This window comes from Danio rerio, chromosome 9 (assembly GCF_049306965.1).
Source record: "Danio rerio strain Tuebingen ecotype United States chromosome 9, GRCz12tu, whole genome shotgun sequence".
NCBI lineage: Eukaryota > Metazoa > Chordata > Actinopteri > Cypriniformes > Danionidae > Danio > Danio rerio.
The window spans coordinates 38,558,472-38,581,151 of NC_133184.1; the positions used below are offsets into that span (position 1 = coordinate 38,558,472).

At 34.7% G+C, this 22,680-nt stretch overlaps 1 protein-coding gene across 2 annotated transcripts in view; it reads right to left on the minus strand.

Annotated features, from left to right (window-relative positions):
- Positions 1-7,583: 7,583 nt before the first annotated feature.
- ralba (v-ral simian leukemia viral oncogene homolog Ba (ras related)) overlaps positions 7,584-22,680 on the minus strand; it is a 68,179-nt gene continuing 53,082 nt past the window's right edge. The window contains exon 5 of one of the 2 annotated variants that reach the window (XM_073911824.1): positions 7,584-11,525. In XM_073911824.1, coding sequence (XP_073767925.1) covers positions 11,445-11,525 — 81 coding nt within the window. In that variant the 3' untranslated portion in view covers positions 7,584-11,444. The remainder of the gene's footprint in view (positions 11,526-22,680) is intronic. The other variant, XM_073911825.1, reaches the window with a different exon arrangement.

The window sequence follows — 22,680 nt, forward strand, 5'->3', positions numbered from 1 at the left end:
TAAAATGGCCCGCATATTTCTTCACAAGTGCTTTTTGTGCTCCACAGAAGACAGAAAGTCATAGTTAGGAACAACATGAGGTTGAGTAAATGATGACAGCTTTTATTTCTGTGCGAACAGACCCTTTAAAATAAATCAGCCTAGTTGTCAGTGCAATAGATTTTGTGAACGACTCAAATCTGAGTCCTGGTTTTGATATCGCTGCTATTTTATTAACAAAACTGGCAGAAAAACTACTTAACATGGAGGAATCCGTCATGTGGACTACATAGGATAAAATTTATTAAGAGAATTTTTTAATTTACAAGATAATGCTCTCTTATTGCTACAGTAGCAAGGGAAACTCTGTACACCACAGCTTGAGGGCCAGCTTGGAGAGGCTCGGGAGGAATTACTACCCTGGAGCCATCCGGATCTTAAATAATGATGCATACTGTGCACTGACCTCGGCAGAGCAACACAGTCTACACTTTCTTTCTTTTGTTGTTTATTCCTATTTCTACCATTCTTTACAACAACCTTTAGGCGCTTCAGAAAGCTTCCCTGCTATTGCAATTCTGCGCATGGACACATAAAACCTTGAACTTGTCCTTTAGCATTTTACACATAACTGCACACTGGTGAGTGGCAAAATCAGTCAAAAACCATGTGAGACTCTACTGTGCATGATAATATTCAGTCACTAGAGATTGTGCATTACAAGTACTGTAAGTAACACTTCATGTCGGGGTCATGATCATCTTGTTGGAGTCTATACTGTGTTAACAACACACTGGATGGTGCATTATCTCACTTATTACACATGCTTCCTCCCACATAATTAAATAATTGGATGCAACTGAACTCATGACAAAGCTTCAGAGAAGAAATAAGTCGCTAGAAAGACATTGGGGGTTGTGTTACAGCCATAGTACTTATTATATGCGTTTTTACCACATAAATAAAAATGAGAATAAGAGGTGCTGATTTGAGATTAGCTCGGTTTAAAATCATAATCTGAACTACAAAGTATACTTTCCGAGATGATTAACTGCACACCAATATTACAGTACTTCTTCCAGTGGGCAGCTTGATGTTAAAACTACATCAAACTGACAACATTCAAAAACACATCAAAAATCAATTACAGGACTCTCCTATAATATTGTGAGAGATCATTTTACGTCATTTTGACATCAAGGTAGCGAGATATTGAGATAATCCTATGGATAAAATTCAGTTTAAATTTGGAATTGGAGCTTTCAGATGAATAAATTGTTTTAAAAATCATAATAAATTTTGTGTTATTTTGGTGGTCAAAATATGTGGAGCTCAAATAGCCGTCAAGGTTTTGTCTTCAAATTAATTTGCACTTTTGATGTGTTTTTTGACATTTTTAATGTCAATTTGACATCAGTGTGCCCGCTGGGATACTAAATTCCTCTGATTTCAATTGCCTTATAATCAAAAGGTTGTTATATTTATAGGCTTATAAAATTTTCAAAATGTATGAGACTATAGCAGCTGAGTTCTCAATCTTCGCTGAGTTACAAAATAAGAATGAAAAGAATGAAAAATCAGTTTCCAATTTGTTGTTCGATGAAGTGACTTTTGCAAGTAGTTTGAATGCATATATGCCATATTTCCAAACCAATGCAATCTCACACCAATTTGTAACTTTTTTGTTTGAATTTGTATAAATTCGTACTATCTAATTCATACAATTTACTACGAATTGCTCATCACCCAATGACGGTTGGAGTTAGGGGTGGGATTAGGTGCCATGCCTCCTTTTTAAAATTGTACATTTTCGTATGACTGAACTCGTACAAATTCGTACTAATTAGCCACTAAACTAACAAAACGTAAAATACTTACGTTTCCTCGTGAGATCAGGCTGCAAACATGTTTATTTTTATTTTTAGACATAATAATATAATAGTATCAAATAGTTTTGAATGGATTGCTGATGCCAATTTATTTTTTTTAAACAGACAACATAAAAATAAGTCTTACAATGGCGATACCTACAATAGCTCATTGACTGTTTCAAATGCCAGTAGCTGTTCAGTTGTTCCACTGTATAGTTAATGCAGAGAAAAAATGTAAGCCTTACGTCACAACATATGAACACAAATATTAATAGTCAAAAACTCCTAAAACAGTTTTACTTTGTGTATTGAAGAGTTCAATAGCAAAAAATTATATAATTTTTTTAACTGTTTATTTAACACAGAGATGATGGCAATTTTACTGGCCACATTCACATTCACCATTCACATTCAAACATTGTTTGCTTCATCAAGTCAGTTTAACGGGGAAGGGATTGATCGAATTGGTCTAATTGATGGAAGATTTGCAAAGAAATGTCATTCTCCTTTGTAAAAGTATTTTGTAGTATTTTTAAAATACAAAATGCAACATTTTAGTTGTGGCTGCTGTGTTTTGTAATTTATTTTGATACACCTAAAATTATGGTATTTAGTATTTTTATTTAAAATACATTTCAAAGTACACTACCAGTCAAAAGTTTGGGTATGATTTTTTAATGTTTCGAAACAAAGCTTATCCTGCTCACCAAGGCTGCATTTATTTCACCAAAAAATACAGTAAAAATTGTTAAATGTTATTGCACTATAAAATAACTGTTCAGAAGTAGTTCATAATTTAATTTAATACTTTATTCCAGTGATTTTAATGAGGAATTTTCAGCTTCATTACTGCAGTCTTCATAGTCACATGATCATTCAGAAATCACTGTAATATTAATCACTATTGTTATTATTATTAATATTATTAATAATAATAGAGGCAATAATGACTCGAGTAATAATTTCATATGAAATTTTATAAAATAAGAATAAAATTGTACTACTATATTTAACAATTTTAAAATGTTTTGTACATTTAATAAATTTCGTCTTGATGAACAGAACAATTTTCTTTAAAAAATAAAAATATGAAAAAAAACGACCCCATGCTTTTGAGTGGTAGTGTGTTTATATCTAGAAGTGTGTTTGTTTTTTCTTTCTTTCTTTCCTTAACCTTATACCTGACAAACCCAAAGAAAGTCTAAAATTACCCAATTAATCTACCTGATTTATCACAGTGGTTTTACTCCACACAACCAAATGTTTCTAAATAATGACCATTGCATGCTGCACAAATGACCCGTCAACTGTATAAAAGACCACTTCCTATTTATTTCATTGATAATGATCAACCGACTATACAATATTACACATATTATCTAAGTATCTGCTGTTGTTGCTACAGTATGTTGTTTGTAGTACATGGGCGCACCCTATTGGACATCTCAAAAATAAAACTCAGAGATCGAGATAAAACAGAGAGAGAGAGACGTCATGCAGCAAGTGAGCAAATCAAGCGCTTATTCTTCATGCAAACACTACCAGCACAAACTCAAAGTGCTCTGAATGTGTCAGTGAAGCCAGTTTGAAGTCCCTAATTACATTTGAATTCTTGTACAGATGGCTCCCAAGACGCATTCACAAACCCACTTTCGTATATCAAGATATCATATTATTGGATTAAAGGGGAGGAAGTGGGGACACGGGTGGATGTTGAGGAACTTTTTAATATTTCTACACGTGGAAAAAAAAGAGGAACATTTCCTTTCCAGGGTCAAATATCCCCATCGTTCACACTTTGGTTTTAGTCATTGGTATGGAAATCACGATTTGCAAATATGCAAATGACTCTGCCTTTTATGAAATTGTGAAGGGCATGGCGACACCGAGAGAAAATGCCAGAGAACTGGGTCCCTCATGATTAAGATCCGCATCCTTCCCCAGGTGAGTTAGTCTCCAGAGACGTTTCATCTTACTGATGCTTTCCTGGATGCTCATCGCAGCAAATGACAAAAAGCATCCTGAAGTGGCTCTATGAGCAGAGCGCATTTATTTATTTCAGGGACGTGTTTATTACCACAGCCTTGGCTACTGCAGGTGTTCAGATTTCCTCTTTGTCCTCTAATGGATCTCTTCTCAATGATTTACTGACAAACAATTCCTTTCCAGGGGACGTGGATGATTTATCCTAAGATATATACTCCCTTGCAGATCACAAAGTCAGAAGAAGGACCGGCCATTCATTGAGTTTTGTCCTGAAATCACTTTTTGACGTGTTTTATGCTATTTTAGATGTCAATTTGATGGAGTTTTGACTTTAAGGTAGTTCACAAGCATTGCAGGATACAAAATCCAGTGTAAATTAGTAATTGAAACATTAAGATGAACGTGTTTTTTTTTAATTATAACACTTTTGTGTCGTTATTTTGATGGTCAAAAGGATATCAATGTGTGAATGTCAAATGGACATCAAGGTTTTGAGATCAAGGTGCCTGCTGGTTACTACTAATTATCACAATTCCTCTGATTTTGTATGCATAATAATCAAGTAGTTATTTTTCTTTTGTCCTTTAATAGATCTCTTCACGATTTACTAAAAAAACAGTTCATACCAGGCAATGTGGATGCTTTTCCCTTAGATACATACTTTCTTGCAGATCACAAAGTTAGAAGAAGTAACGGCCATTCATTGGGGACTGTCCAAATCTGTTTTTGACGTGTTTTCAATGCCAGTGATGTCAATTTGATGTCATTTAGACTCCAAGGTAGTTTACATGCATTGCATGTATACACAATCCCATGCAAATTTGCCATTTGAAATTGAAGCTTTCAGTTGAAAAAAAACTTTCTTAAATTATAAAAAATTTTGTGTCATTAGTTTGATCATCAAAAGGGCATCAGTATGTGAATGTCAGATGGACATCAAGGGTTTGACATCATATTGATTCAAACTAAAAAATGTTTATATCAGTTTAACATCAAGTTGGCACTGGGATACTAGCCTACTGAATGCATCTGATTTAATTTGCATCACAATTAAAAAGAAGTTATATTTCTCTTTCTACTCTAATGGATCTCTTCTCAATTTTCAAACAAGCAATTCCTACCAGGCAAAGTGGACGTACAGTCCACAGATCCCTTGCAGATCACAAAGTCAGAAGAAAAACCAGCCATTCACTGAGGTCTATCCTAAAATAGATTTTTTTTATGCCAATTTTAGATGTCAATTTGTTGTCGTTTTGACATCCAGGTAGTTTACTTGAATTGCAAGGATACAAAATTTAGTGTAAAATTGCAAATAAAGCTTCCAGATGCATAAAATATTTCTTATATCATGATTATTTTTCTGTCATTATTTTAGTGGTCAAAAGGGCATCAATGTGTGGATGATGTCAAATGGACATCAAGGGTTTGACATCAAATTGATTTGCATTTTTTTATGTCAGTTTAACATCAAGTCACCCACTGGAATACTACTGAAACCATCTAATTTAATTTGCAATATAATTTAAAAAAATTTTTATATTTCTTTTGGTCCTCTTATGAATCTCTTCTCAATGATACTGACAAGCAATTCCTATGTGACGTAGATGATTTATCCTTAGATTTACAATATATGCGCCCTTGCAGATCACAAAGTCATAAGAAGAACCAGCTATTCATTCAGGACTGTTTCAGATTGGACTGAGGACTATCAATTCATTGTCGTTTTGACATCAAGAAAGTTTGCAGGGATACAAAATCCAGTGTAGATGTGACTCTCTGAGATTGTGAAAAATCCCAGGATGTTCTTCGAAAAAGAGTAAGGGTTTAACATTCAACATCCTGGCCAAATTTGCCCACTGGCCTCTGTCCATCATGGCCTCATAGCCATCCCCATATTATAATTGGCCTCATCACTCTGTCTCCTCTCCACCAATTAGCTAGTGTGTGGTGTGCGGTCTGGCTCAATATGGCTGCCGTCGTGTCATCCAGGTGGATGCTACATACTGGTTGTGGATGAAGAGATTACCCCCAATATGTAAAAGTGTCAGTGTCTAGAAAAGTGCTATTTAAATGTAAGAAATTATTATTATTATTATTATTATTATTATTATTATTATTATTATTATTATATACTGCCTTGAAGATCACAAATTCAGAAGAAAAACCAGCCATTTGTTGAGGTCTGTCCTAAAAAGTTTTTGATGCCAATGTTGTCATTTAGACTTCAAGGTAGTTTACATGCTTTGCACAGATACAAATTCCCATGTAAATTTGTTATTTGAAATTGAAGCTTTCAGATGAATAAAAAAACTTTCTTAAATGATAATACATTTTGTGTCATTATTTTGGTGGTCAAAAGTGCATCAATATGTGGATGTTACATGAACATCAAGGTTTTGACGTTAAATCGATTTGCCTTTTTGTTGCCCAATGTTTACATCTGAATTTCTCTGATTTAATTTGCATTATAATCAAAAAGTGGTTATATTTTACTTTGTCTTCTAATGGATCTCTTCTCAATGACTTACTGACAAACAATTCCTACTAGGGGACGTGGATGATTTATCCTAAGAATTATACTCCCTTGCAGATCACAAAGTCAGAAGAACCGCCTATTCAATGAGTGTTTTGCGAGACATGAGTGCAATGTCCACTGGTGAGTTTGCCAATTAGTTTGTTAATTTAGACCTAAAGCAGAAAGCGCTCACTCTATAATTAGTACCCCTCTTTCTCCGACTATAATTGTCGTGCAGTGAGGGGTTTGCATCTTTAACAAACCACGACAGTTTGCATTTATTGAACAGTAAGAATGATTAATAAATCCATATGAAACAGTCCCTTAAAAGTCACTGCTCGCTTTCAGTTTCAGGCTCAAGTGAGTCCAAGTGAACCGCGCTCTGGCACACCTCTTCCAACCGGGCCAGGGCCGGCCAAGTGAACTGTGCCTGAGCCTGATTCAGAGCGGGGCTTCATTCGCTATATTGACAGTTACACTTTTCCCCATGCAAAAGTGTAGGAGTGACATGTCTTGTGTATTCTATAGTCTTTGAGTGAGTCCACAATGTAAACATGACTGATGTCATTTTTATTGTCATGTTTATACCAGGAAATAAAATGTGTTTTGGTCAACCGGATCACAGGTAAATGAGATACATTCCTATTCAAATCTGGCATTTAAATAGAGTCAAAGTCTTTTGTCCACTTCCGACCATGTTGTACTGTACTTCTCTGATCTTTCAATATAATACCGTGATGGGAAAAAACGATCAATCATGTACTTTTTTTTCAACGTTTGTACAGTTAGTACTAAAGCAATCAAATGCCTATAAACATGTTTTGCAATGAGGTTTATTCCTTTTGTTTCCAACAAGTTATATATTTCCTTGTACAGAGTTTATACTGTTTTTAACATGTGTATTATATACATTGTTATCTTTGTTTAAATTTGTTAGGTAGATTGTTAGATAAATATTTTAGAACATCAAAAGTATTTATACCGGGTGATTTGTGAATAAAAATGAAATGCAAAGGATCAGAATTTTATCATGTGAAAAAAGATGATGCAAAAATCTATTAACAGCTTTAATAACTTTATCTGTTAAATAAAATATACTCAATACTCTGAACACAAATGAAACAAAAAAACAAATAGTGAAATCATATGAGATGCAATGATGCATATGAGAGTGTGATTTGAAGAAAATGAAGCAGCTTTAGCATAATGCAAACAATTATTTGTAGTCAAATACAGTCAATTCTTTATTTCATTAAAAGAAAAAAAGAAAAAAATATTTCGGACAAAATGAAGTGTTAAATTTAAGACATTTATTAGTAATACATACAATATATAGGCATAAGAATTATGTTTTAGAGCATACGAATGAATATGCCAGCTGTTGTTCTCAGCCATAAAGTTAAGTTTTGTGTCCAGGTGATGATACACAGGGCAACTTTTTGAGCAGTGTTATTATATAATATTGTAGAGTGATGTTGTTTGGCTAATTTACTGCTGAAAATTGGTAAAAATTTTCAAACAAAAACAAAAGAAATGTAAGTTATTTTGTGTAGATCTATGCATCATGTGTGTTTAGTTACCCCCATAAACTAAAACAGGTAGTAGTAATTAATACTTTTTACTTCACTACTTATTTCACACCTAACTTCTTTACTTTTACTTGAGTACAAAAGTTTAGTCAGTACTTCCACTTTTACCAGTCACTTTATACATAAGTATCTGTACTTCTACTTGAGTAAAGGATGTGTGTACTTTTGCCATTTAGGACCAAAAGTTTTCCCTTACTGGGATACATAAAGGACCCCTGCTTTGTCCTTATTAAATAATTTATAAATTAAAAGTTCATGAAGCTTTTTTAATCATTATATTGGCCCGTTCTTTTACTGTATAATTTTGGGAGTTTTCCAGTGTTTTAAGATGACTCTAGCCATCACTGATCCCAACCATGATCACGGTGAACTCTACTTTTGTAATATTTGGCTTCTGTTCCCCATCTCCCAGTAAGCATAACCTTGGTGACAGTGGTATTAATGTTCCATGCCATTTACTCAGAATGTTTAGGGTTTGGTTCCAAAAAGGCTGAACTAGAGAACAGTTCCAAATACAATGAATAAATGTGCTTCTCTCGTTTTGACATTTCCAACAAACGTTATCATTTGCCAAACCCATTATATTGAGTCAAACAGGTGTGAAGTAAAACCTGCGTATAATTTTATACTGAGTAAATTGTCCTCTAGTTTACGTATTCACCAGTATTTGACAAAATGCTTTTACATTCCTCATTCGCTATTGCATTCTGGATATCCTTTTCCCAAATTGTCTTCAAGTGTATGCAGTCAATGCTAAGCCACAACAGCCACAAGTATCAAAATAAAATACTGTATTTTGTATTTTAAAAACACTACAAAATACATTTACAAGGGAACATGAAATTTCTTCGCAAACGTTCAATCAATACCGTCAATCAACTTTTCTCTGCCACATCGCTCACCTATAGGGAAAGTTGTGGCCTAATGGTTAGTGAGTTGATCCTGTAACCCAAATGCAAATTTTGGTTTTCAGTTTCGGACAAACTTTATATAGAAAGTCCTGAAGTCTTGAAGATAATAATCCAATGGTTAAAACCAACTAATGCAGATGAGTCAAAATTGTGTGGCCAGTAAAATTTTTGTTCAATGATCAGCAATTTTAGATTTAAAAGGGTGACAGGCTTACAGTTTTTACAGAATTAAACTCTTCCCAATGTAAAAACATGATTTCTGAAAACATGGCCCTGTAACAGGAGTCTGCAGCAATCTATACATTCTTTGTACAGTATACTCTTTCCCCAAGATATTTACACCTGCAGAACTGAGACTGAGAATGATAATGTTCTAAAGTTCTGCATCCTATTCTTAAAGAATGGTATTTTATTCCATCTCATTTCTTAAGCAAAGATGCTGAATTGAACACTATACAGCCATTATATATTTTTGGTCTTAGCATTGCTCAAAAGCTATTTTCAATTCAATTATATTTTCAATCATAATCAGTTTTCTGTTCTGATCTCAAGCTCAGGCAAATAACCAAGAAAGCACCAATCACAGGCCTCATTTTTAAGATGTCATCATGTACTGTAGACCAGTGGTTCCCAACCTTTTTTTGCCTGTGACCCCCTTTTTGCACAAAAAATATTGTAAGGCCCCCCTCCACATTTAATGATATAATCGCCCATATAAGTTTGCAATAATGATGACAAAAAAAATATTTTCAAACAAACGGTATGTTTATTAAATAGGTGCATAGATTTTTTTTTTTATTTAGATTAATTCCAAGATTGGATTAAAGTTTTAGATTAAAAAAAGGCTCATTTGAATTCTGCTGAAGGCATTCAGAATGTGTGCTACCCAAATAGTAAGTCTTTGAGAATGGGTTCCTCAAGCCAGGTGGCGAATTAGACCCGGGGCTCATCTCCTGTTTCCAAAATGCATCACAGACTGAAACTGTTCTACTATGATAATTGGTGATGAAAATAAATGATGTTTAATAAGATATAGGCCTACTTGTGTTTACTAACTGTTTATTCAACTGTTTATTAACTGTTTATGTTACACATGAATGTTGAACTGTAGGCCTACATGAGTTTGAAACAGCGATTTTTGATTACCTTAATCCAACAAAAGTCATAACTGAACTAAACAGAAATGGAATTAAGACGTGGAGGATTCATATATTTGTGGCATTAATGAAGTAAACCCCGCGGTCTTTATTACCTTTCGCCATATTTCCTGACAAGATCCACACGCTGGCTGTCGGTAAAAGACCGCACTCACACACACACACACACCCACACACACAAACACATTGCGAAATGCAGAAGTTTTTTTTTTTTTTTATTTCCATTTGGCGTGCGCTATTAAATTCCATAACACTCTCACCAGTCCTTACTCCTTGTTTGCGTCAAATACCCCAGTTATCCACGGAGGATGAATGAAATGTTCATGAGTTAAAGTGAAAGTGCCGAACTGCAGTTAACGTAAGGCATCCTGCTGATTCGATTCAGAAGGGCACTCTTTTGTCAGACGGCTCAGCGCTCAGGTATACATCCGCACTAATATATCAAGGTGAAAGTCATAGCTTGCGTAGAATAGACCCAGCTCCCAAACCAACTTTGAGAATAGATTAACGGCAATAATTTTTTCATTACACGATAAGAATCTCACTTTAACGGCCCACCACTCGTGTAAATATATATTGATTCAGTTTGTATAGTCATTTCAGTAATACTATTGTCCACTGCTAAGATTTATTTTTAAATATGATGCGACCCCCCACAATGCTCACTGAGGCCCCCTTGTAGGACGTGAACCCCCTGTTGTGAACCGCTACTGCAGACGTCTTGCAGATCACCATGTAATGATTCGTGAAAGATCTTGTATAGTATGACTCAAATGGGAAAATTAAGCTAAAAGCTCAGCTTTGAATAAATTACAGGTAAAAGTAAATTCAATAAGCAAACTTTTAACTTAAACTGTAAAAATATTTGACAGTTTTAGAGGTTTAAATCAATGCATCCTTGGTGAAAAGGCTTCTTGCATAAACAATCAAAAATATTACTCATACCAATACTTTTTTTGGTGGTGTGCATCTGGCAACATGGTAAACTCATTCCCTCCAGCAGCTGCTGCGAGTCAGAAACATGAATCTATTCAGCAACATGATTTTAAAAAATATTTCATTCATAGCATTTCAAATCATATTTTGAATATAAAAAATTTACAGAAGTCTAGACCTCATAGCTGGCTTACAGACCTTGACGTGAATGAAGTTTTGGAGAGTCTAGACATGTTTCAGAGGCTTTGTGAATTCTTTGGTTTTATTTGGTGCGACAGAGGTGTAGACTGGTCTATCTTTTCTCGGCGCGACCGTCCGCCACCTCTATTACCCTGTGCTGTCGGGGTCAACAGTCAAAGGCACCTCTGTTCATTCCTCAGTGCCACCGCAGCCCCCCATTATATGTCGCTGGGACCAAGTTTCAGTCCAGGCCATTTGTCAAGTCCAGCGAATAACCCACAATCATTTCAAGTCAAAAGAGCCACTGTGTGCATGGCTGGTTAGCAATGACCGTCAATGGGACTTTCTGGAACGGTGCCTGCAGGAACAGGGTGGTGAGTATGTATCTGATCAACTTTCTTCTGCAATTGGAGAAGAAAAAAATGACTTTTTAATGCATACAAACGTCATCTTTGTGACCTTGAACACATCAATGAATATTCTAGGTAAACATGACATATAAGCACGATCAGTCAATGTGACCTTTTAGGAAAAGATTAGCTTTTCTGTTTATTTGAGAAAACATTCAGAGTGGAACAAGAACGATATCTGGAATAAATACGCATCTTATATCAATAATAGACCCCTCTGCTGATGAAATACCTTCAGACTATTGCTGCTTTGGAGTAGTTTAGATTTGTATGTTTTGAAATAAGCTTTTGTTTACAAATGTAACATTTCTAAAAAAATAAATAAATGCAGTCAAATCATAATATTTAATAATATTATAAAACATATTAATATTTAAACCAACCTTTGTATTTTAATACTTTTAAAAGATAAATTTATTACTGTGAGTTCAATTTTCAGTCAAGTCGACAGCAAGACATGATACTCATGAATGGGATGCTGCATTAAAAAAAAATGTTTCTTTCATTGCTAATAGTTTGTCAGGGTTTATTACAGTTTATATATAATATATATGGGATATATATTATATCCCATATTTATTACAGTTTATATATAATATATATGGAATATATAAGGGATGAAACGATACCACTTTTTTTTTACAAACCAAAACGAGTATGAGTATTTTAATTTGTGTACTTGCCAATACAGAGTATCTACTTTTGGTAGATACTCTACTTTTATCTTACTATTTGGTTTCAATGACAGTGCAATTAATTTGAAAGGAGGTTTTAATTTTTGCCTGTAGCAAGGATGAACATAAAAATCTTTAACATAAGACTATTTCAAGCCAAGAATATACACACATTGTTGTTAACCCTGTAATTCAGTAGACCTTACTGATTACCGATTAAGCATGGACATTTAAAGGATAACTTATCGTTGCACTGACATGCATCCATGACTTCATTCATTACATAATCAAGGCTGTGCAGTTTACAATACCTTGTGGAGTCACTCTCTTGACATTGCCTATTGGGGACACATAAAACCCTGTTATGCGTGGTTCTTGTTATAGTCCTGCCGTTAATCCATAGGTCAGGTAATCAAAAAGTAGGCCACATCATGTTTAATTATGGGTGGGTCGCGGGTGGATAAGATCAATAGTTGGTTATGCAAACGTTAACTACTTTCTCAGAAATATTAAGATGTTTTAAGCAGTTTTCTCTTGACAGACTGACATAAATATGCAATCTTACAATGTTTCTCAGTTTTCTTGTCTTTCCAACTGAGTTTATTCTTGCGAGCTAATCTGGGAATACTTTCAGTGCTGCGAATAGGGGACTGAAACTGAAACTAACAGGCACAATGGATGATTTAGTCACTAACAGTGAAAACAGTTTATTGTAGGCTTCTCTGAAACAATAAATATTCAATAAACAATTAAATATCTCTTTAATTATATTTAAATTCTTATTTTATTTAACAAACCAGTTTGTGTTTTGGTGCTGAAGCATATATAGCGAACTTGTTTTAAAGCACTTCACCTGTTATTTATTCTTCTTGTTTATTTTGTAGATAACTGACCAACATTAATTCATTTATTAATACATTAATACTGACGACAGGTAGGAAAACAAATCACATCCACGTGGTAAAATAATGTTGAGGGGTATCAGTGTGTGGTATTGGCATTTCATGTATGATACGGTATGAGTATTTTAACCAAGTATCGACCTAATAATTAATACTGGTATCTGCATAGGTGCATCCCTAATATTTAATATATATATACAGCGCTCAGCATATATAAGTACACCCCTCACAAATCTCTCTTTTGAATTCATATTTTTAATAGGAAGCTATACAATGTTACAGTATATTTGTGAATATACATTAGATTAGTCAGTACACCCAAATGTATATGTTGTAGAAAAACATTAAATACAATAAAAATAAAAATAAAAAATAAATAAAAGAGGAAAAATCAAGAGAAGCAAAAAATGTTGAAATTCTGTTGTAATTTATTTATTTATTTTTAATTGTTTGCAATATTTTGCTTGAATTCAATTGTATTATCTTTCAATTTTTAAATATTTTCAGTGACTAAATTATTAGTGTAATAATTATATGTGTTTAATAAATCTGTTTTGTTTAAATAACCAAAAGACATTGCCTATATTTTCAAAAAGTTGTACTCAATTATGTTTTACTCAAATATATATATATATATATATATATATATATATATATATATATATATATATATATATATATATATATATATATATACATACATATATATATACATATATATATATATATATATATATATATATATATATATACATACATATATATATATATATATATATATATATATATATATATATATATATATATATATATATATATATAYATATATATATATATATATATATATATATATATATATATATATATATATATATATATATATATATAATTATAAGTAATATGTAAATATTATACAAATAATTTACAATTTTTTAATGTAAAATCCACGATTAAAACCTCTGAAATACTGACATGTGAATCAGACCATATGCTCTGTATGTATGACAAAGGCATTGCAAACAAATATTTGACTTGCTGCACACACACTCAGAGGGCGAGAGCCAAATTAAGATGCTGGAGACATCAAAGTGTGCATGAAAGGCTGCCTAATTCTTTATCATCACGGTACAACAAGGAGAAGACAGATGCACAAAGCGCTGCTGCATCAGTCCGGTGATTAAACTATTCCCTTTGGAAAACAACAGTCACACACACACCTCCAACATCCACTTCACGACTGCAATTAAACCATATGCTGACAATCACACCACATACATGAACATTTCTATACACATGACAAAACATTTCTAGTCAGCTTGATTTCCATGAATAATCACTCAATTTTACTTGCCAAACATGTTACATAGTATGGTGCATCAAGGATAATACAAATAAAAATGTGACAATTAAATTCATTAGTAAAGCTTATGCATAATCTGTAGTTATGCAATATAATGAACAGTATAGCCTCAAAAAGGTGATATCCATTGTATTCTTTCTTTCTATTTCTTTCTTTCTTTATTTATTTATTGTGTATATGTTAAATTTTTTTTTCTTTTTTAAAAATTTCCCAAATTATGTTTAACAGAACAAGGATATTTTCACAGTATGTCTGATAATATTTTTTCTTCTGTAAAAAGTCTTATTTATTTTATTTCGGCTAGAATAAAAGCAGTTTATTCTTTTTTTAAAAACATTTTAAGGACAAAATGATAAGCTCCTTTAAGCCATATATTTTTTCAATAGTCAACAGAACAAACCATTGTTATACAATAATTTGCCTAATTACTCTGTTGTGCCTGATTAAGCTGTATAGAAGTATTTAGAAAAATATCTAGTCAAATATTATGTACTTTCATTATGGCAAAGATAAAATAAATCAGTTATTAGAAATGAGTTATTAAAACTAGTATGTTTAGAAATGTGTTGAAAAAATCTCTCTGTTAAACAGAAATTGGGGGAAAAAATAAACAGGAGAGATAAAAATTCAGGGTGACTAATAATTCTGATTTCAACTGTCACTGAAGTGGTAATCTAACAGAATATTATAAATAGTTGACTATACACTACCTAAGACAGACTATACAATTACTTTACTTATGCCTGTTCAATATTGTGCAACAGATGCATTTAATGTTAAAAAGCAGGCAGTGCAATATACTTATAATATACAAAATGTAAAAAAATGTTGTGACCCAACATTAGATTAAACATGGACAAACTCAACCATTAAGTAAAGGGTTAGTTCACCAAAAAGTGTTTAATAATTACTCATCCTCATGTGGTTTCAAACCCCTGAGAAACGTTGTTCGTTCTCACAACACAAATTACCATATTTTGGGTGAAATCTGAAAGCTCTCTCATGCTCAAGCAAGATGTCATCTTGATTAAAGAAAGTGACCAAAAACATCCTCAAAACAGACCTTATGCCTTCAGTGGTTCGATTGGAATATTACCAAGCTATAGAAAGACTTAAAACTAAAATAATGACTTCATTTAACAGTTTTTTTCTCCCTAGTGTCAGTATACACTGTAAAAAAAAAAAAAGATGTAGGGTTGCACACAATTCATTCATGCTTTCCCAACACTATTATGTTCATTCATTCATTTTCTTGTCGGCTTAGTCCTTTTATTAATCTGGGGTCGCCACAGCGGAATTAACCGCCAACTTATGCAGCAAGTTTTTACGCAGCGGATGCCCTTCCAGCCGCATCCCATCTCTGGGAAACATCCAAAGACACTTTAACACACACACACTACGGACAACTTAACCTACCCAATTCACCTGTACAGCATGTCTTTGGACTGTGGGGGAGACCGGAGCACCTGGAGGAAACCCACGCGAAGGCAGGGAGAACATGCAAACTCCACACAGAAACGCCAACTGAGCCGAGGTTCGAACCAGCGACCTTCTTGCTGGAAGGCGACAGCACTACCTACTGCGCCACTGCCTCGCCTCACAAATAAGTTAATGTAACATATTTAAGTTAACTGAACTTAAAACAATTAAGTTGTCACAAAAAAAAATCCCAATAATGTTTTTTTTTTAGTTCATTTTAAATAAGTAGTTTGAACAAGCAGCAAAAATCATTCTTTGAGTGTAGGGAACATAAGCAAGAGCATACTACACACATCTACACAATTAAAGGCTTCAAACCAGATGATTGAGAGCAAATGATGAGTTTTCATTTTGGTGGTGAACGATCACTTTAAGACTTAGACATTGATGATACAAACTCTACAAAGTAATAAACGCTTTAATTTTGATCTCAGAGGGCCACAGATAGAGCTGCTGTATGGAGAGGTTTGTTACTGTATGTTAAAGGATCCAGCAGAAAGTGACAGGCTGTCAGTTTGCACACTGTTAAAAGCCTGCAGGAGTCCGTGGCAGCAAAGAACTGACTGCATTTATCTTCAGCCCAAGTTTAAGCTACATAACCGGCACTCTGTACTGAACTTCTGGATCTCATGGGATTTGATATCTCTCCAGGCTCACAGATTTACTGTACACTGCAATGAATGGGATATTGCAAAGACAAAGTCTTATTCTTGCTTATTCACTGTTTTACTTCAATGTTTAAGACCACTGTTTACGATTATACTGTTTATACAAACAATTGTGTGAAATTGTCAGCCAATCATTTAATGTGCTTTAAGAAGTAGCTTTACTTGAATAAATGAATGAATAAATAATCTAATGCTGTTAAAATAAAGGATTGAATGTCTAAGTGAATTAAGGTTTGAAAGACTATGTACAGTATGGGAAATAAGGCACCGTTTTCCTCAGAAAACATATTTCTAAAGGTGCTGTTGACTTGAAATTTTCAACGGATTTTGGTAAAAACCAAAGAAATCCATAAATGCAAAGAAAACCATAATAAGTTATGTATAATCAAGTGAAACGACACAGAAAAAGTATTGAACACATGAAGAAAGCAAGGTGTAAAAAGGCAGTAAAAGCAGCCTGAAATCTCTCAGTAGATTTTCAGCAACCTTCATCATTGTAAATTAATATCAGCTTCTTCAGTTCATCATTTACATTATTAGGATGATGAAGAATAAACCAGAGTGAACATTTTCAGGAAGACTATTATCCAAAACACAGCCAAGGCAACCCTCAAATGCTTTCAAAGAAAGAAAATCAAGCTGTAGAATAGCTAAGCCAATCACCTGCCTTGAATCCAATAGAAAATACAAATTAAAGACCAGATTTGATAGATGAGATTACATTAATATGTGTACACTCTGTTGAAGTCTGTGGAAAATAAATTCACACATGATAAATTTCAACCCAATTCTGGGTGTAATGTGGACTAAATCAACTGCATGCTTTTATTTATTTTTTTTTTTTATTAAATTAATAAGACAAAATTTAACCCAATGTTTGCTTTAGTCCACATTTCACCCAATTTGGGTTTAAATAACCCAGCATTACTTGGAGTGTAGTGGCTTATTATTTTTAAGATATCTACTGTTTCTTTATACTTATAAAATGCATATTCTGCATGATCTTTTTTTACATTCCCAATAGCCAATAATGACCCAAAATTACTACCTCTTCTCTGGATTCCTTGCACAGTCAACTCCTATATTGATAGTAAACTGCCATTTCAGTTGAATACTGGTTAACAGGTTTGGGTATTGGAAACTCTGCTGACTTGTTTTCCAAATACATAGAGAAATTGACATTTCATCACAAGATCTGGTGTCCGGGGCTGGATCTTATTTATCTGGCATGGAGTGTGTGATCTAACAACTCATAACTCAAATAGTATTAAAAAATAATCATATTTTAAAAGCAAACTAGTAACCAAAATTAAAGGAAAAATATTTGTAAAATATGATTTTGACTGATTAGTGTCATAACATCCTATTTTTCCTTTGAACTAAATCTACACCATCTTTAATAACCTTTTATAACACTAAGCTAAATTATTAGGAGTCCTATGCTTCTCATTGCAGTAAAATGACATGCTTCGACTGGGAAAGAAGTGAATAACACTGCAGGTGTTTCAAGTGCCACAATATTCCTCTGTGGTCTGTCAGATTTCACCATTAGTTGCTGTCACATTCCAGTGCCTTAAGGTCAAGACTACTCTGTCAGCTGGATTCATCACATTTCAGAGCCGTCCAGATATATCATCCGACAGTCCTGCTGGAAATTTAACATCACGCTAATCCATTATTTCTCTGCTCAATCTACATCACTCCAGTCACTTCTGCCTTTACAGCACAAGAACTTCCTCCATTCAGTCTAGTCTAGTCTGGTCTGCTGCAGTATAATGACCTCCTCTGGGAGCAGGGCATCTGTCCGTAATGCTGCCTGTTTGCTCTAATAGGAGTTTGCCATTCTGTGTGTTAACACTAACAGCTCTGACACGTCCACCTCTTCTTTAAACCTCATGATTGGTCTGGTATTCAGATGAAGAGACATCATTACATGCAATCTTGCTCCATCAGAGGCTCGGTGTTCAGCATTCGAAGAAGAGGGCCATGTCTCTAAATTACAAGTTGGATGGAAAATTAGACAGTGAAGAGGAGGGGAAAATAGGGTAAACACTTGAAAACATGGCTGGGTTTATGTTATTCATGGAAAATATCAAGAGATGCGCCGTATAGGGAGAGTTGGGAAATAGATTTCATGACAGATTACATAGTACATACTTTAAAATGTAACTTGTGCTGTACAGTATGTTGATGCATCACTCACATTTGGTACTAGTTAGAGCTTCTAAATATATCCGATTTGGTATTTCACTCAGTGACTATCAAAACCCTCTCTGACATGCAAGTGCCCACTGTATCTCTTTGAACAGGAAAACATCACATTCTCCAAAACGGTTCGGCAAGCATATCATTAAATCTCAGATTGGGAAGAACCAATGAAATAGTGAAACAGCTGTCTTTTACATTTTGTGTCTGAAAAGTCAAATAAAATAAATACATACGTTTACCAAAAGCAAGTTACCAAAGCTAATGCTCATAAACACAAAGGGAACAAGATCACAACATCAACCTCAGTTATGGCTGTTTCTGAAGGACATGATTAGACGTAAAACTATGTAACCACATTAAAAATTAATAACTTCCATGTATGATCGTTCTGGTAATCTAAAGTAATTCGCAACTTATTCATGACAGCAAATCTTCTCCCAAAATGGCAGCAACATCTTTGTTTACATGTCTGTTGGTCTTCAAGTGGTTGCAGTCATGTGAATTGTGTTTGAGTAGCAAGGTAGGAATTCATGAGGTCATATAAAACAGACTGTTCCTCACATTAATTTCACATTCTATTTAATTTAACAGATTACAAAATCAGGGAACATTTTTTTCAAGTGAAGCACATTTATTTAAAATTAGAAATTTCAAACTTTGTGTAGATATATTTTTCATGTCCATGAGGCAAGAATTCGCTAAGATTTCAGTGGGTTTGTTAACCTCATAGCGAGATATTTAATGAGTGTCAAAAGTTGTGGATCTGTTACGCAAAATATTTGACTGGGTGTTACTGCATCCCAAATGACTAAAATGGTAAAAGGTCAGAAGGTAAAATGCAGTGTAATTGCAGGCTGTCAGGGGAGAGAGGACAGTTGCACCTTGGCATTGTTCAGGGCAACTGTACCTAGTGTGAGTACACCCTCAGTGTTTCAGGGCTTATCACAGTACAGAAACCGCATTAGTGAGAATAACCAATTATCTACTCTTAGCTGCTGACCAAGGGTGCATCTCGCTATTAGTTCTACTCGATCTTAGTGCAGCATTTGACACCATTGACCACAATATCCTCATGAATCGCTTAAAGTCTACAGGTGTCCAGGGACAGGCTCTACAATGGTTTAAGTCATTCTTAACTGAACATTACCAGTTTGTGAAAATTAATGGACAGCCTTCACAAGTCAGCCAAGTAAAGTATGGGGTGCCTCAAGGATCAGTTTTAGGCCCTTTGCTGTTTACAATTTACATGCTACCTCTGGGAGACAATATTAGAAGACATGGGATCAGCTTTCACTGCTATGCAGATGATACTCAATTATATATTTTAACTAAACCTGATGAGATGTTTGAACTGTCTAAGCTAACCGAGTGTATTAAAGATGTTAAAGACTGGATGACCAACAATTTTCTTCTCTTAAACTCTGACAAAACAGAATTATTACTTTTTGGGCCTAAATCCTGTACACAGTAGATCTCGCAACTCAATCTACAATTAGAGGGATACAAAGTTAGCGTTAGCTCTACTATAAAAGATTTGGGTGTCATATTAGACAGCAATTTAACTTTTGAAAATCATATATCCCATGTCACAAATACTGCCTTCTTTCATCTGAGAAATATCGCTAAATTACGAAATATGCTATCCATCTCAGATGCAAAAAAAAACTAGTCCATGCTTTTATGACTTCCAGGCTGGGTTACTGTAATGCTCTGTTTGCTGGCTGCCCAGCATTCTCTATTAACAAACTTCAATTAGTACAAAATGCAGCAGCCAGAGTTCTTACCAGGTCTAGAAAATATGATCATATCACTCCAATTTTATCCTCCTTACACTGGCTGCCTGTTAAGTTTCGTATTGAATTTAATATATTACTTCTCACCTGCTCTAAATAATCTAGCTCCTGTTTATCTAACCAACCTTCTGTCTCGCTACAATCCAACTCGCTCTTTAAGATCTCAAAACTCAGGGTTTCTGGTAGTACACTCCTACACTCTGGAATAGCCTTCCTGATAACGTCCGAGGCTCAGACACACTCTCTCAGTTCAAAACTAGATTAAAAACCTATCTCTTTAGTAAAGCATACACTCAATGCATCACTTAGCAGGTTTCCACACAAGTTTTTGCATCTTGCTTATATACACTATGAACAGCAGCTACGCTAATTATTCTCTTTTTTCTCCAATATCCATCTGGGGATACTCATCCCAAGGCCCTCAGACTATGTGGAGTCACAGATTGGATCCAAGACCAGCGATGAGATGATCCCAAGGTTTCCATATCCGGGACCAGGCCGTATCCTGAGCAGCTGCTGCGCTGGTCATAGAGGAGTGAAGAACGTGAGACTGATTCCAGGGACAGACAAATCTTCGTTGAGGCCAGCTTCCAGCCTCCACCGCTGAGACTGCAGCTCTGCACAAGACGTTTGGCCAGCGGAGAAATTAAAATGGTCGTGCCCAACTGAGTCTGGTTTCTCTCAAGGTTTTTTTATCTTGGTGAAAAATTTTTTTCCCTCTCCGCTGTAGCCACTAGCTTGCATGGTTTGGGATCAGTAGAGCTACCCATCGATGAATTTGCTCTTCAGTGTTTGGGCTCTCAGTAATGATTTTAAACCACACTGAACTGAGCTAAACTGAACTGAACTTAAACACTAAAAACTGAACTACTCTGTTCCAATAACTATGACCATTTATGAGAAGCTGCTTTGACACAATCCACATTGTAAATGCGCTATACAAATAAAGGTGAATTGAATTGAATAGAGTCTGATGATTGGCTTCTTTACTAAAAGGCGGGCTTCCTATACTATAGGGGCTATACTGATGGTTACATTTTTCCTCATTCCACACTATACACTTGTGTATTATAGTTTTGGATACACAAAGCATCTTCTAATGCAAAAAGAAAAATATTAACCACATTTTTGTGTGATAAGGCTCATTGTCCTGCATGAAAACCCGTGACTGGTTCGGTGACAAATGCAGGGAAGGAACCTACATGCTACTGAAGAAGTTTCTGATAAATATTTGGAGTGTAGTGACCATTATACTTTAGATTTAGTACTTTCCAACGATGTGATAGACCAATTATGCTGGTTATCCTATGGCAGTGGTTCTCAACCACATTGCTGGACCCCCTGGACTGTACATTTTGCATGTCTCCTTTGTCTCACACTACTATTTAAGGTCCTGGGGCCTCATGTACGAAGACTTGCGTGGAAATCATACTAAAACATTGCGTACGCACAAAGCTGCAAATGTGCGTACGCAGAAAAAAATTCAGATGTATGAAACACTGCGTACGCCGAATCCCACGCATATTCTTTTGTACATCCGAATGAACGTGAAACTGAGCGCAACATACACGAGCACAAAACCCCTCCCTGCCTCCTCCCCCGTATGAATATGCTAATGACTCTACTTTGGCAAAACCCAATGAAAAAGCAAAGGCAAAAGCAAGCAAAAAGAGAAACTTTGAACAGAATGTAAATTGAAGGTGCTGCTTTCAGAGGTCGACTGGAGGAAAACAGTGTTATTTGCAAGTTTGTCCTCCGGAATCAACAACAAAAGAAAAAAATAGAGTGGGGAGAGTTTAGCTGGTGCAGTTAACACAGTTGGGTCTGAACATCGCACTGTGGAGTTAAAAGAGAAATAGTGTGATTTATAAGTGTAAAATGTTGTAAAACCCTTAACAGTCTCAGTGGTGCGCTTGTAAAACGCATGTCAACTTGTTTTGACACGTTCGAGCATGAACTTGGTTCGAATCCAGCATCTGATTAACTCATTCTTCTTTTTTTCCCCGCTACATATCAGATTTTGTCTACTATTTATCACGAGAAAGACAAGTAGGAATCATTA